Source organism: Apodemus sylvaticus, chromosome 5 (genome assembly GCF_947179515.1).
Source record: "Apodemus sylvaticus chromosome 5, mApoSyl1.1, whole genome shotgun sequence".
Taxonomy (NCBI): domain Eukaryota; kingdom Metazoa; phylum Chordata; class Mammalia; order Rodentia; family Muridae; genus Apodemus; species Apodemus sylvaticus.
In genome coordinates this window covers 72,196,374-72,210,266 of record NC_067476.1, presented here as the reverse complement: position 1 = coordinate 72,210,266, position 13,893 = coordinate 72,196,374, and the positions used below count along the sequence as shown (strand labels likewise).

The 13,893-nt window shown below is 40.2% G+C and overlaps 1 protein-coding gene across 1 annotated transcript in view; it reads right to left on the bottom strand.

The window, feature by feature from the left end:
* The window catches only part of Nup160 (nucleoporin 160), a 58,007-nt gene extending 45,074 nt beyond the window's left edge, over positions 1-12,933 (bottom strand). Inside the window, exons 1-7 of the mRNA XM_052182896.1 lie at positions 12,799-12,933; positions 12,426-12,537; positions 8,923-9,133; positions 7,853-8,075; positions 5,689-5,767; positions 4,287-4,401; positions 3,272-3,430 (exon numbers count right to left, since the gene is read on the bottom strand). Coding sequence (XP_052038856.1) covers positions 3,272-3,430; positions 4,287-4,401; positions 5,689-5,767; positions 7,853-8,075; positions 8,923-9,133; positions 12,426-12,537; positions 12,799-12,898 — 999 coding nt within the window. The 5' untranslated portion in view covers positions 12,899-12,933. The remainder of the gene's footprint in view (positions 1-3,271; positions 3,431-4,286; positions 4,402-5,688; positions 5,768-7,852; positions 8,076-8,922; positions 9,134-12,425; positions 12,538-12,798) is intronic.
* Between the last annotated feature and the right edge of the window lie 960 nt (positions 12,934-13,893).

Here is a 13,893-nt window from a genome sequence, read left to right as displayed (position 1 = left end):
AGGAGGAACAAACTCCAGTCAGAAACAACAATACCAACTAGCACCAGATGGCAAAAGGCAACACAAGAATCCTACCAACAGAAACCAAGGCCACGTGGCAACATCAGAACCCAGTTCTCCCACCACAGCAAGTCCCGGATACCCCAACACACTGGAAAAGCAAGGGTTGGATTTAAAATCATATCTCATGATGCTGATAGAGGGCTTCAAAAAAGACTTAAATAACTCCCTTAAAGAAATACAGGAGAACATTGATCAACAGGAAAAAGCCCTTAAAGAGGAAACACAAAATTCCCTTAAAGAAATAGAGGAGATCATGGGTCAACAGGCAGAAGCCCTTAAAGAAGAAACAAAAAAACCCTTAAAGAATTACAGGAAAACACAATCATGTGAAGGAACTTAACAAAACCATCCAGGATTTAAAAGTGGAAGTAGAAACAATGAAGAAATCACAAAATGAGACATCTCTGGACATAGAAAACCTTGGAAAGAATTCAGGAGTCACAGATGCAAGCATCAACAACAGAATACAAGAGATAGAAGAAAGAACCTTAGGTGCTCAAGATACCATAGAAAACATTGACTCAACAGTCAAAGAAAATGCAAAATGCATAAAGCTGGTAACCCAAAACATCCAGGAAATCCAGGACACAATGAGAAGACCAAATCTAAGGATTATAGGTATAGATGAGAGTGAGGATTTACAACTTAAAGGGCCAGCAAATATCTTCAATAAAATTATGGAAGAAAACTTCCCTAACCTAAAGAGAGAGATGCCCATGAACATACAAGAAGCCTACAGAACTCCAAACAGACTGGACCAGAACAGAAATACTTCCTGTCACATAATAATCAAAACACCAAATGTACTAAACAAGGAAAGAATACTTAGGGCAGTAAGAGAAAAAGGGCAAGTAACATATAAAGGAAGATCTATCAGAATCACACCAGACTTCTCCCCAGAGACGATGAAAGCTAGAAGATCCTGGGCAGACCTCATACAGACCCTAAGAGAACACAAATGCCAGCCCAGGCTACTATACCCAGCAAAACTCTCAGTCATCATAGATGGAGAAATCAAGATATTCCATGATAAAACCAAATTTGCACAATATCTGTCCACAAATCCAGCCCTACAAAGGATAACTGATGGAAAATGCCAATACAAGGAGGGAAAGAAACTACACTCTAGAAAAAGCAAGAAAGTAATCTTCTCCCAACAAACCCAAAAGAAGATACCCACATAAACATAAAGATAACATCAAAAATAACAGGAAGCAACAATCACTACTCCCTAATATCTCTTAACAACAATGGACTCAACTCCCCAATAAAAAGACATAGGCTAACGAAATATTTCTCATGTAAATCTTCAATTTTATCAGAAAATGTTTGTAATTCAACTCTTAATTAATTTAGTAATTTCTACCATTTTATCTGCATTATTTTTCATGATAATCTTCAATTTTAATGTCCTTCTATATACTTCCTCTATTTTATCAGAAATGTTTCCAATGTAAATCTTTGATTTTATTACAATTGTTACTAATTCCACCTTCAATAAATTTAGAGTTTTTACATCTACCATTTTTATGTAAAATTTTCTATGAAATAGTCAATTTTAATGTGTTTGTCTATTCATTTCTTGAATTTTATCAGAAATATTTTCCATGTGAATCTTCAATGTTATCTGAAAATGTTTATAATTTCACCTTCAATCAACTTAGAATTGTCTTTATGCCTATCATTTTATCTACATAATTTCCATGAGAACCTTTAATTTTAACATGTTTTTCTATATATTTCTATAATATTATCAGAAATATTTTCTATGTAAATCTTCAAGTTTATCAGAAAATGTTTAAAATTCCACTTTTAATCAACTTAGGAATACTTTGACGCCTACCATTATTATATCTATATAAAAATTTCCATGATAATCTTCAATTCTAACATGTTTTTCTACAATTTTATCAGAAATATTTTCCACATAAATCTTCATTTCTATCATAAAATGTTTCTATCCCATATTTCAATTAATTTAGCAATGTTTTACATGTCTACCATTTTACTTCTTAATTTTCCATGAAAATTGTCAATTGTAACATGCTTATCAGAAATATTTTCCATGTAAATCTTATCATAAAGTGTTTTTACTTCCCTTTACTTCCCTTTTCAATAAATATAAAAAAAATTAAAAAAAAAAAAACCCAAAAAATCCCCACAAAAGTACAAAGTAAAATGTGTATTGTAGAATGTAGTCCAAACAAAATATTCAAATCCAGAAAATTACAGTTGAGTGCATGAGTTTCTCATAACTTGTGACAAAAAATGAGTTTATTACATTTTTTTTTCTTCTAGACAGTCTTATGTGGCCTTAAAACCATGACAATCCTCTTGCTTCAGCCTTCTGAGTGCTGGGATATGTATGTATGTATGTATGTATGTATGTATGTATGTATGTATGTATGTATGTATATGGGATAAACATATATTATAACCCCTGGCTTATTTAATTCTCATTAATTTAATTTCTTATTTACTTAGTATTCACATATGTTGCAACATGTGCCATGTCACTCAGAGAACAATTTTAAGGAGGTGCTCTTCTACTGTCTAGGTCCTGAAGACCTGATTCAGGTTGTCAGGCTTGAAGGTAAGTATTTTTACCCACTAGGCCATTGTATCAGCCCGGTTATGAGAATTTCCACTGTGGAGAATAAGGGATAGGGTCTCAGAGCTCAAAGAGTGAAAGGACAGCAGAACCCAACCAGACTTACAAGCAAGACAAAAGCCTAGCATGGGGAATCACAGCTCCCACAAGTAAGGGAGACACAGCCTCTGTCTGGTAGGATTACAGTAAGCCTGTTCAAGTGTTGCCACACAGAATGCATATTACCACGCCAAAGGAACAACAAACGGCAATTTATTTGATTACACTATTGTATACATTCTGTATGCCTCAACTATAAACAACACCAGGATTTGGGTGGTGAACAATTATTTCTAAACATTAATTTGACCATAACAACTTCCTAACACACTAACACGTGCATTCCTTTCAAGCAATTTTATTGTCTTCACCTAGATTTTCAAGTCTTTAATCCTTACCACTCCTTCCCAGTTTTCTAATTCATGTATCAGCACATAACCCAATCATCCTTTGTACAACTTAATATTTTAAACAAAGCTTAAATGAACTCAATGAGCTTGATATTTTTCCAAATCAACCCACAAGAAAATTTACACACAAACACACACAGTTTCATACCTGTCCTCGTTTTGGAGCATGCATATATATCCCTAGGTAGAGCCCCATGGACGGGGAATATGCAAGCCGTAATTTATGTCCTGTTCCTGCAGTGAGCCGAAGGTCTTTGTTTACAGGGACATACTCCAGCATGTCAGCCACCATCAGGCACATTTGGTCCTGCCCAAGAGAAGAGTTAATAGGTGATGTTCTAAGAATACTGAGACTAGAAATATGTCCTTAACCTTTCAAAAAAGTCTGGCACCTTTAATCCTAGAATTTGGGAGGTAGAGGCAGTTGGATCTTTGTGAGTTCCAGGTGAGCCAGAGCTACACTGCCAGACCTTGTCTCAAAGCAAACATTACCAGCTTGAAAATCATCTTATCCACACGCATTCATTTTTATGTGTATAGATGTTTTGCCTCCATGTATATCAGTGCACACCTATGTGCCTAGTGCCTTTGGAAACAGAAGGTGCTGGATTGCCTAGAAATGGAGTTACAGGCAGTTATGAGCCACCATATGGGTTCTGGGAATTGAACTTCAACCCTCTAGAAGAGCAGCAGCCAGTGCTGTTAACTACTGTTAGCCAGGGTCATCTCTTCAGCCCCAACATGGATTTTAATTACAGTTGTGGGGATTAAAACCACCCGTTAACTCCAGTTCCAGAGGATCTGACATCTCTTCTGATATCCACAGGTACCAAGGAAATATGATTTACACACGTATTTGCATTTAGGCAAAATAGTCATACACATAAAATAAATCTTAGAAAAAAAATTGAAAGTCATTGTTCTTAAGTGAAGGGTATATCTCATACTACCCTTTTAGCTCATGTAGGGCCCATAATTCTCAAAATAAAAATATAGGAAAATGTACAGAAAATGTTAATTCAAACTGACAAGATCTGAAAGTAAATCATAATTTTCAACCCAAATGATCTAATCACCTTTAAATAAAGCAGCAGAACTGATTTCAATCCTTCCCATGTCACACTCACATTTTAACTTACACCAACCATATGCGTAGTACTTACCTTGTAAGACCACATCCGTAGTTTATGATCCTGACACAGGGCAAAAATAAAGGCATCATGTTCAACACAATGAACAGCAAGACTCAGGGCACGATCAGAAGGCCCATGATCACCCCTAAAACAAAGGGCAGGCTTTAGACTTTTCACTACTGCAAATAAACAGATCATTCCAGTTTGTGATGTAACAGGTAAAATAAAATTGTAAATGGAAATTCTTAGCAAAAAGAACATGAATTTATATGCTGGTATAAGACAAATACATTTCTATGTAGTTTATGCTCATTATTACTGTAAAATAGAATATGGTCTGTATCACAAAAAAAATGATTCATTTCATATTGGTTTAAGAAACATCCTACATTAATTCTTGTTTTTTAACTTTAATAATCTATATTACCCTTTGTTGGTTTGTTTGGTTTGGAGATAGGTTCTCATTTTGTAGCTTTGGCTAGCTTAAACCCACAAATATCTACCTGCCTCCTAAATGCTAGGATTAAAGGTGTGTGTAACCACACTAGGCTTATTAGATCTTATAATAACACACTTTTAATGATATATATATATATATATATATATATATATATATATATATATGAGAGAGAGAGAGAGAGAGAATGCAAGAGAGCGAGCACATCAGGATTCATGTGTGAAGGTCAGAGGACAACACAGAAGCTGGTTTTCTTCCCTCTAGCATGTGGGACATGCAATAGAACTTAGGATGTCAGGCTCTCTGTAAGTCTTTACACACTGGGCCATCTTGTATGCTCTACTTTAGCCATCTTCCAGAAACCTGAATATGGTTGAGCCAGGGAACAGCATGGAATTGGACATTGTGAAAATATAGAATGATGTCAAAGTGTGGGACTGCAAATAAGGCAGATTCTGGAGTTTGGCATTCCTCAGGGAAAAGAGTGTTATGTACTCTTCTGCTCAGTGCAGAACATGCCATGAAGCACAGCTGGAAGTGTAACACAGTATTATAATTTGAGTCCTTTGATTTCTTGCAGGACACAACTTCATGTTGGGGTTAGTCTTGTGCACTGTGTATGCAGATGTTGAGTTCTGTGCCCCAAGATCAGATTGCAATCTGGACATGGTCATCGTACTGTCCAATGTGCTATAAACAATGCTCCCCAATAATCTGACTCTTTAATAAAAGGTTAGAGTTTGTGACTGGAGAGGAGAGAGAGGAAGGAGCACAGATAGCAGAGGCTACCCAAGAGACACTAATTTGGTAAGTTACAAGGCATTAATGTGGGTTTTAACAATGTGGAAGGAAGAACCTGGCCAGCAAAGAACCAACAATAGATTAATGTTCCTGTGTCATTTTCTTGGGAGCAAAACAGGCAAAAGCAAAAGGGGGTGTAGCACCTCCCAAAAAATATTTATAGTAGTAACTTACCTTATAGCTGTGGGCATCCAGCCTGTGAGTAACCGCTGCATCACTGAACTCTGTTTCAGTTCCACAACTGATGCTATCCCTGCAATGATACCCAAGAAACCTCCTGATTTTAACCTAGAGAAACCCAATGCCACAAATGATAGATATAACTAAGAACAAATTTTTACTTTTTTTTTTTTTTTTTAGTTTTTTCGAGACAGGGTTTCTCTGTGTAGCCCTGGCTGTCCTGGAATTCACTCTGCAGACCAGTCTGGCCTCGAACTCAGAAATCTGCCTGCCTCTGCCTCCCAGAGTGCTGGGATTACAGGCATGTGCCACCACCACCTGGCGAACAAATTTTTATATTACAGGCTTTTATGTTTTCTGTACCAACAAGCTACATATATAATACTTTCAATCAGTATGAGATCAATAAAAATGACTTTTTTTATTCTTAGGAGAAATTCCTTGCCATTTACAGACAGCAGCACATTCTCCCACTCAATACAATCATTTCATATTTTCTTTCCTTTGGAGTGGGGAAGGTTGAGACAGGGTCTGTATGTAGCCCTGGCTGTCCCCGAACTCAGAGATATACCTACTGGGATTAAAGGCATGTGCCACCACTGCCCAGTCATCTCATAAGAAATCACTGGGTACTTTTCATGTGGCAGCAGTTCTAGATGTTGGAGACTCACTAGTCAACAGACAACTGCCCTCATGAAACTCGTTAACATTTTAGTGTTGGAGGATGAGAGAAGCAGGGGGCTAAACTAATAGTGAAAAAGACAAAAATGAATATCGCTGGCATGTCTGGGAAGGGAAGGCTGGATTTCTAAAAGGATGGTCAAAGAGGACCTCAATGAGGAGAGAGAATCTAGAACTATAATCATTGAGGGGGAATTAAAATGTAGTAATATGCCCCGTGCCTTTAAAAGACTACAAAAGGGCATGAAGCTGGTAGAGAGAGCAAGGGCGAAGGATGAAAGGAGGAGCTTGGAAAAGACAGCGGGGCACTCACTGTGAGCCAGGACAGAGCGCGCGCGCGCGCGGTGTGTGTGTGTGTGTGTGTGTGTGTGTGGTGTTATTCACATTCTCATGAGCACTGTGATTACATGATCTAACATGATCCAATCAATCAGTTTGTTTTGTCAAATTTATTTATATATATGGGTGCTCTGCCTGCATATGTATATGCACACCACTTGCATGCCTGATGCCCTTGAAGTCCAGAGGAGAACACCAGATCCTGAAGAGCTGGAGTTAGTTATCAGACAGTTATTCACAGAATGTAAGTGCCTTAGAACTGGAAAAGCAGCCAGTGCTTTTTAACTGCTGAGCTGTCTTTCTAGTCCTCCAATCAATTTTTGTTTGCTTTTGTTTTTTTTGAGACAGGGTTTTTCTGCACAGTGCTGGATATCCTGGAACTCACTCTGTAGACCATGTTGGCCTCAAACTCACAGAGTTCCACCTGTCTCTGCCTCCCAAGTACTGCACCACCAGGCATGCACCACCACTGTCTGATTACTAATGTTTAATACATCAATCTGGCCGGGCGGTGTAATCACGCCCGTAATCCCTGTAATCACACCTGTAATCCCAGCACTCTGGGAGGCAGAGGCAGGAGGATTTCTGAGTTTAAGACCAGTCTGGTCTACAGAGTGAGTTCCAGGACAGCTAGGGCTATACAGAGAAACCCTGTCTCGAAAAAGCCAAATCCAAAAAATCAAAAAAAAAAAAAAAAAAAAAAAAAAAAAACAACAACAACAAAAAAATCAATCTGCCCAAGAAATTCCTGAAATGGGAGGACAGATCTGGAGATATTTAGGACATTATAATGTAGGCAAGAGACAGTGGTGACCTAGAACAGGGATCAGTTGTCAAACTTGGTCTCAAAACTCATTTGTTTTTAAATATACTACTTCAATATGAGGGTGGGAGAACTAGTAATCTGTTCTCAGACAGACTCAGAATAGGCTACTTATATATTTCTGTTTTCCCATACCCAGCTCCATTCTGGTTTCTCATTCACTAAATAAAGAAAGGTAAAGCAGCAGCAGGGACCGAGCAAGCAATAATGAAAGCAGCAGCAGTACAGACTGACCCTGACTGACAATGCATGGGACTGAATGTCTGTTTCAGTGTCAGCATTGATGACTGATTCATGCTCAGTCCCCGTACTTACCAGGTATGTCATAAGGAGGTAGCTTAAGAACAAAGACCCCGCCGGAAGCAGATGGCAGAGCAAACAGAGCCTCCCCTTCACTGCTAAGCCAGGCTGCAGAAGTGGTGGAACTTGGGGACAGTCCAGGTACTGTTGGAATTAACTGGTAGTTGCAAGGATCTTTGAAATCAACTTTACCAATGTCAGTAAATATTGACTGCATCTGATTTTCTGTTACCAGCTCCTGTAATGAAAAGGAATATTTTGAAATAACCTGAATTAATTTTAGCTCAATTACTAAAAATGTTTATTGAAAAAGCTGTTGAGGGGTTGAGAGGATAGCCCAGTGGTTATAAGCATCTGTGACTTTGAAGAGGACCTGGGCTTTGTTCCCTGCAACTATACAGTGGCCCACAATTGCCTCTAACTCCAGTTCCAGGGGATCTGATGCCCCCTGGCTCCCACAGGCACTTACATACATGCAAACAAAACAGTCACACACATAAGATAAATCTTAAAAAAAATTGTTGAGGACAAGACAAAAGCTTCCTCTCCTTCCTGCCAGTCAGGCTGTCATTATGTAGCCCAGGTTGGTCATGAACTTCCTCTGTACAGCTGAGACTTCTCTGAGACCTGAAAATTTTCTGCGTCAGACTCTCTGTTACTGGGATTATAGATGTGTACTATAGTACCTAATGAAAACTATCTTTTTGAAAGAAAGAAAACTACTTTATCAACCTAAAATGTCTGATCTTTTATTATTGAGACAGGGTCTCATTAACGCAAAAGCTGGCTGTGAACACCAGGACGATCTTACAGTCTAATCTTTCTACTCCCATCTCCTAAGCAGTGGGATTACAGCACACCTCCATTTGTGAGGCTCGACCCCAGGGCTTTTTTTATGCTAGGCAAGTACTCTATGACAGAATAACATCCCCAACCTAATGATTCGAACAATAACTATAAAGAAAGCTTTGTAAGGCTTAACAAGCAATCCAATGTTTTTTTCCATTTCAAAGAAATCACTACAGTCTTTAATCTGTGATATCATAATATGGGGAAGAAGTTACTGCACACAACAATCAACTTACACTTCTGTACATACGGGAAGGGTGTGGTAAAATTAATCTATGCACTGTCTGATTGGTTAATATTAAGATGATCACATGATTCTGGGTCTCAGAGACATGAACCCCGCCGGGTAAGAGGCTATAATTTTGGAATTTTAGGCGAACAGCATTATTCAACAAATTTAAGTCCAGTGATTCCTCCACCAGCTCCAATGTATCCCCAGAAGTCTTCCTGTTAAAACAAGGACAGAGTTGTTTAAAGTTTTCTTCTCAATGACTGCTACAATAAAATGTATAAAAGTATACAAATGAACTCTCCAATTTGAGGTTAGATAATTCAACTTGGACCCACACCCTCTTCAGGATCTCTTTACATAGCACTGCCTATCATGAAACTCAGTACATAGAATTTACAAAGATTCACCTGCCTCTGCCTCCTGAGTGCTGGGATTAAAGGAGTACACCACTATGTCTGGCTTGGACCACTTTTCCATTTAAGAATATATTATATAGATTTATAAAACAGAGTACAACAAAAATCTAACTCTCACTATGGTAATAGTAAATATACTTCCCATTTCCTTAATCCTTAATCCTACTATATAAACCTTAAACCATCCATCGCTTGTAGAGGAATGAGGTATCCATGCACACTATATCATCAAACAAAATTCCTAAAATCCGGAGCACATTTCCCTTTTCTATTATTTTTTAACATATTTTGAAAAACAGCAACTTTGTGAGTTTTGCAATTACTGTGTAAGGGTCAATATTTCTTAATATTTTTAAAAAATATAAAAATAACTATGTTGAGCATATTAAGGTTAGTCTTTTGACTCTATAAAACTAGTCTAACTTCCTAGTTCTCTTCAGAGAACTTCTGAATGGCAAATAAGCTCATTGAGGGCAAAGGAAGTGCATGTATACTTAGATCTATCTGCAAACCTAGGAAAGTGTCTGAATCAGAGCTGACACAAATGCTGTCTGATAAGACACAAATGCAACTGGCAGCAGGGAGGTGGGGTGAGGTGGGGGCTTTGTTCAAATCCAAGTCGCAACAAGGAAGCAAACTGTTTTGCTGAGAGTTGTAATTCTAATTCCCCTCCACTGCCTGTGCTGTCCTTTGTGCCCATCACAGATGCTGTCACTTTATCTTATTTTGCAAAGCATTTCTCACTTTCGCCTTCTAAGAACTTGTCATTTTTAAACATCTTTATCACATACTCACTGGTCTATGTCAACATTTATGATGCTAGTTTGGGTCTTGAATGTCTTCCAAAGTCTTATGTGTTAAAGGTTTAGTCCTCAGGGCACTACTGGGATGTGGTAGGGCCTTTAAGAGGTGAGGCCACAGGTTCAAAGGAAGAATAGATCAATTCTAGACCAGGACCTCTAGAAGCCTGAACCAAAATGACCCTTTCTCCTCAGACCCCAGCTGCCTTGACAAACTCATAGGCTCTTCTCAGACTCCAGCTGCCTTGACAAACCCACAGGTTCTCCTTAGAGCCCAGCTTCCTTGACAAGTCCACAGGCTGTATACCTGCAAATTCAACTAGCCACAAACTGAAAACATCCAAGAAACAAACACACAACCTGTTTGTACCTCGACTCTTTTTTTCTTCTTACCATCTCCAATACACAGTATTAACATCATATAAAGCATCAAAAGTGGGCTAGAAATGAACTCAAGTATGTTGGACATGCAGATTATATGCGAATACTATGCTCTTTCAAAGAATGAAGAAGATTTTTGACTGTAGCATCTCCAGAGGTGCTGGAACCAGTGCCCTAGATACAGAGGGATGATGGTGCTTCAGCTTTATCCTTGGGAGGGACCTTTTATTTTATTTTTTAAAGATTTATTTATCTATTTTATTTATATGAGTACACTGTCACTGTCTTCAGACACACCAGAAGAGAGCATCAGATCTCATTACAGATGGTTGTGAGCCATCAAGTGGTTGCTGGGATTTGAACTCAGGACCTCTGGAAGAGCAGATGGTGCTCTTATCCCCTGAGCTATCTCTCTAGCCATAGGACCCTTTTCCTAGTGGTAGGTGATACTAATATCTTGCTGTGATCACACTGACTTCAGAATGATAAAATGATTAAGAATGGTTCCCATAGGGGCTGGAGAGATAGCTCAGAGGTTAAGAGCACTGACTGCTCTTCTAGAGGTCCTGAGTTCAATTCCTAGCAACCACATGCTGGCTCACAACCATCTGTAATGAGATCTGATGCCCTCTTCTGGTGTGTCTCAAGACAGCAACAGTGTACTTATACATAAAAATAAATCTTTAGGGAAAAAAAAATGGTTCCCATTGACTCATCTATTAGAAAGCTTAGGGAATGGTGTTAGAAGGTATGGCCTTGCCACTGGAAGAACTGTCACTGGACTCAGCTTCAAGGTTTCAGAAGTTTGAGCCAGAAGGCCCAGTGGCTCACTCCCCCATTCTGCTGCCAGATGTAGAACTCTCAGCCACCTCTCTAGCACTGTGTCTGTCTGTGTGTTCCATGTTTCCTGCCAAGATGACAGTGAACTAACCATCTGAACCTGTAAGCCAGCCCCAATTAAATGCTTTCCTTTATAAGAGGTGCTGTGGCCATGGTGTCTCTTCACAGCAATAGAAACCCTAAGACACATTAACATACTATGCTTAAACAATGCCAGACCTTCGACAGGATTTGAGAAGATTCCTCCAAGGAGGAATCTCTTCCCATGCTGGAGGAGTCTCTTCCTATCACCTTACCAATCCCCATCTGCATCCCTGTCCCCCAAGCCAGGTCTCCTCCAGTTAAAACACTGATCTTGGCTTTCTCAGAGTGGGATTCTTTCTGCATCCACCCTCCTCCTTTCAATCTTTCTTTGATATTCACATTCCTGGTACCCTGGCCTCCCCTCTAACCCAGCTCTCAAGGTCTGTCTGTCTATTCCCTTTATGGTGTCTACTTGATCTTTCTTTGCCCATGCCCAGCTAACTTTTTTGACTCTTCAGATCTCAGTTTAACCCTGACTTTAACCCTCTTCTCCCCTCCCAATACCATCTGATTGTCCCATTAGCATCTTACAGTCCATAGACTTTTCTCTGGGGCATGAAAACCTGTATTTATATATCCATGTTATATCATTATCTTTTGTGTGTATGAAATTGGCACAACAAAAGTGGCATCCACTATATGTCTATTATTATGTAGCTACAATATCTTGCACCATTTCCTAGTACTCAGCTCCACATTTCTACATGTACAAACTTAATATCAACAGAATGATGCTTCAAAGACTATAATGACATTGTGACTTCATGGTTAAAATGGGTCTTCAGTGTTGTATCTCAACTACATTCCTTTAGTTTTATCTAGCTACAAAAATACTTCTAGATCTGATTCTGACATGAACACGGAGACACTGGTCCTCTTCCTGTGTGTGGATTACTGCTAGACGTAATAACTTGGAATAGGCATAAATATTTATCCATCACACAACCCTACACCTTTATAGAGGAAGGGAGGAAAGCAGCACTTACCAATGAATGAACCTGTTTCTGGTGATGGAGAACAACTTGCCACTTTCCACATAATAGAAGCCTCCTGCGCTCTCACTGTATTTCACCGTCCCAAACGCAGCATTTGAAGTCCCTACAAAATGAATGTGGTGGGCTTGCACACGTGGTTCTCTGGGGGATGACAAGCACTGAAGAGTGCTGAGGAAGCAGAGTGCAAGGGACTGACAGTGCATACAATAATACGTGGAAAAGGGAGAAAGAAGTCAGGCACAAGACAAGCTGTGATGCACAGGCTTTACGCATGTGGACTTGGATAAACCAGGGGAGACCAAAGGCCTGCTTGGGGAGCCCGAGGGAAAACAGTGGCTCCCATTCTCCCAAGCCCTTTCCGTACCAATGTCGCAGACTGTGAATTCCCGAAAGTGCCTGGGCCTTTCGCGTTCAGCTCCGCTCAGTTCCACGAAGCTCCGTTCCAGGGATCCCGCCGCCGCCATCTTCCCGCCGTCGCCGCGAGGCCTGACGGGAGAAGGGCGGGTCGCGTCCTATCGTCACTTCCGGGGGTGTGGCGCAAGCGGGTCTGTGCGACTTTCGCTGTCTGAGGACCGCGGGTCGGAGGGTCATCTGCGGCTTTTCACCGCGAAAGTGAAGCTGAGGCGCGAAGAAGATGCCTCGACTCGCGGTCACTTCGGAGCGGCCGGCGGCGGCCGGCAGCGGCGCCCTTTCCCGACGGCCTAGAGCAGGGGCGGGGCTGTATGTGTTTTCATTTTGAAAAGCGGGCGCGGGCGGGCGGCGGAAAAGAGGCCTGACCGGCACACTCGCAGCTAGCGGTCACCTTCCCCTCCGTTAGAGCCTTGGCTTGTAAGTTGTTACCCAGCCTCTTCATCATTCAGCGAAACAAGGAGAAAAAGTGAATGGAAGAGGGATCATTTATGTTGGCATTTTTACTGCAACCTTCTGAGGTTACCTAAATGCAGTGCAATTTGCAAACGTGCGAGAAATTGTTTTTTAATTTTTTTTCCCCCTCTGGGATCGGTCAGTATTCTAGATGTTGAAGAAGGTGGATTGATCATTCAAAGTCAGCTTGGGGCTACATAGTGATACTTTGTAAATGAACGAGTAAATAAAACTACAACTTCAGGCTTAGAGTTGAACATGTTCCTTGGCAACTCCATCAGAATCATAACACTGCGCAGTTCCATAGTTCTGCCCCAGCAATTACATTTCCCTTGACCATTTATAGCCTTAATGAATGTTTCGAGATTGTAAATGCCCACACCTTTCTCACACTCACTCATAGCTTACTTGGAAGTCAGGCTGATTGAACATAGTGGTACATACACTACAGCAGCTTTCGGAAGCAAGTAGATCAGGAGTTCAAGATTATCCTCCAATTTATGTCAGGATCAGGCCAGCCTGAGGCTGCCTGGAGCCCTGGCTCAAATCAGACGGAAGGCAGCCAAGTGTGGTGGCTCATCCCCTTAAATGCCTG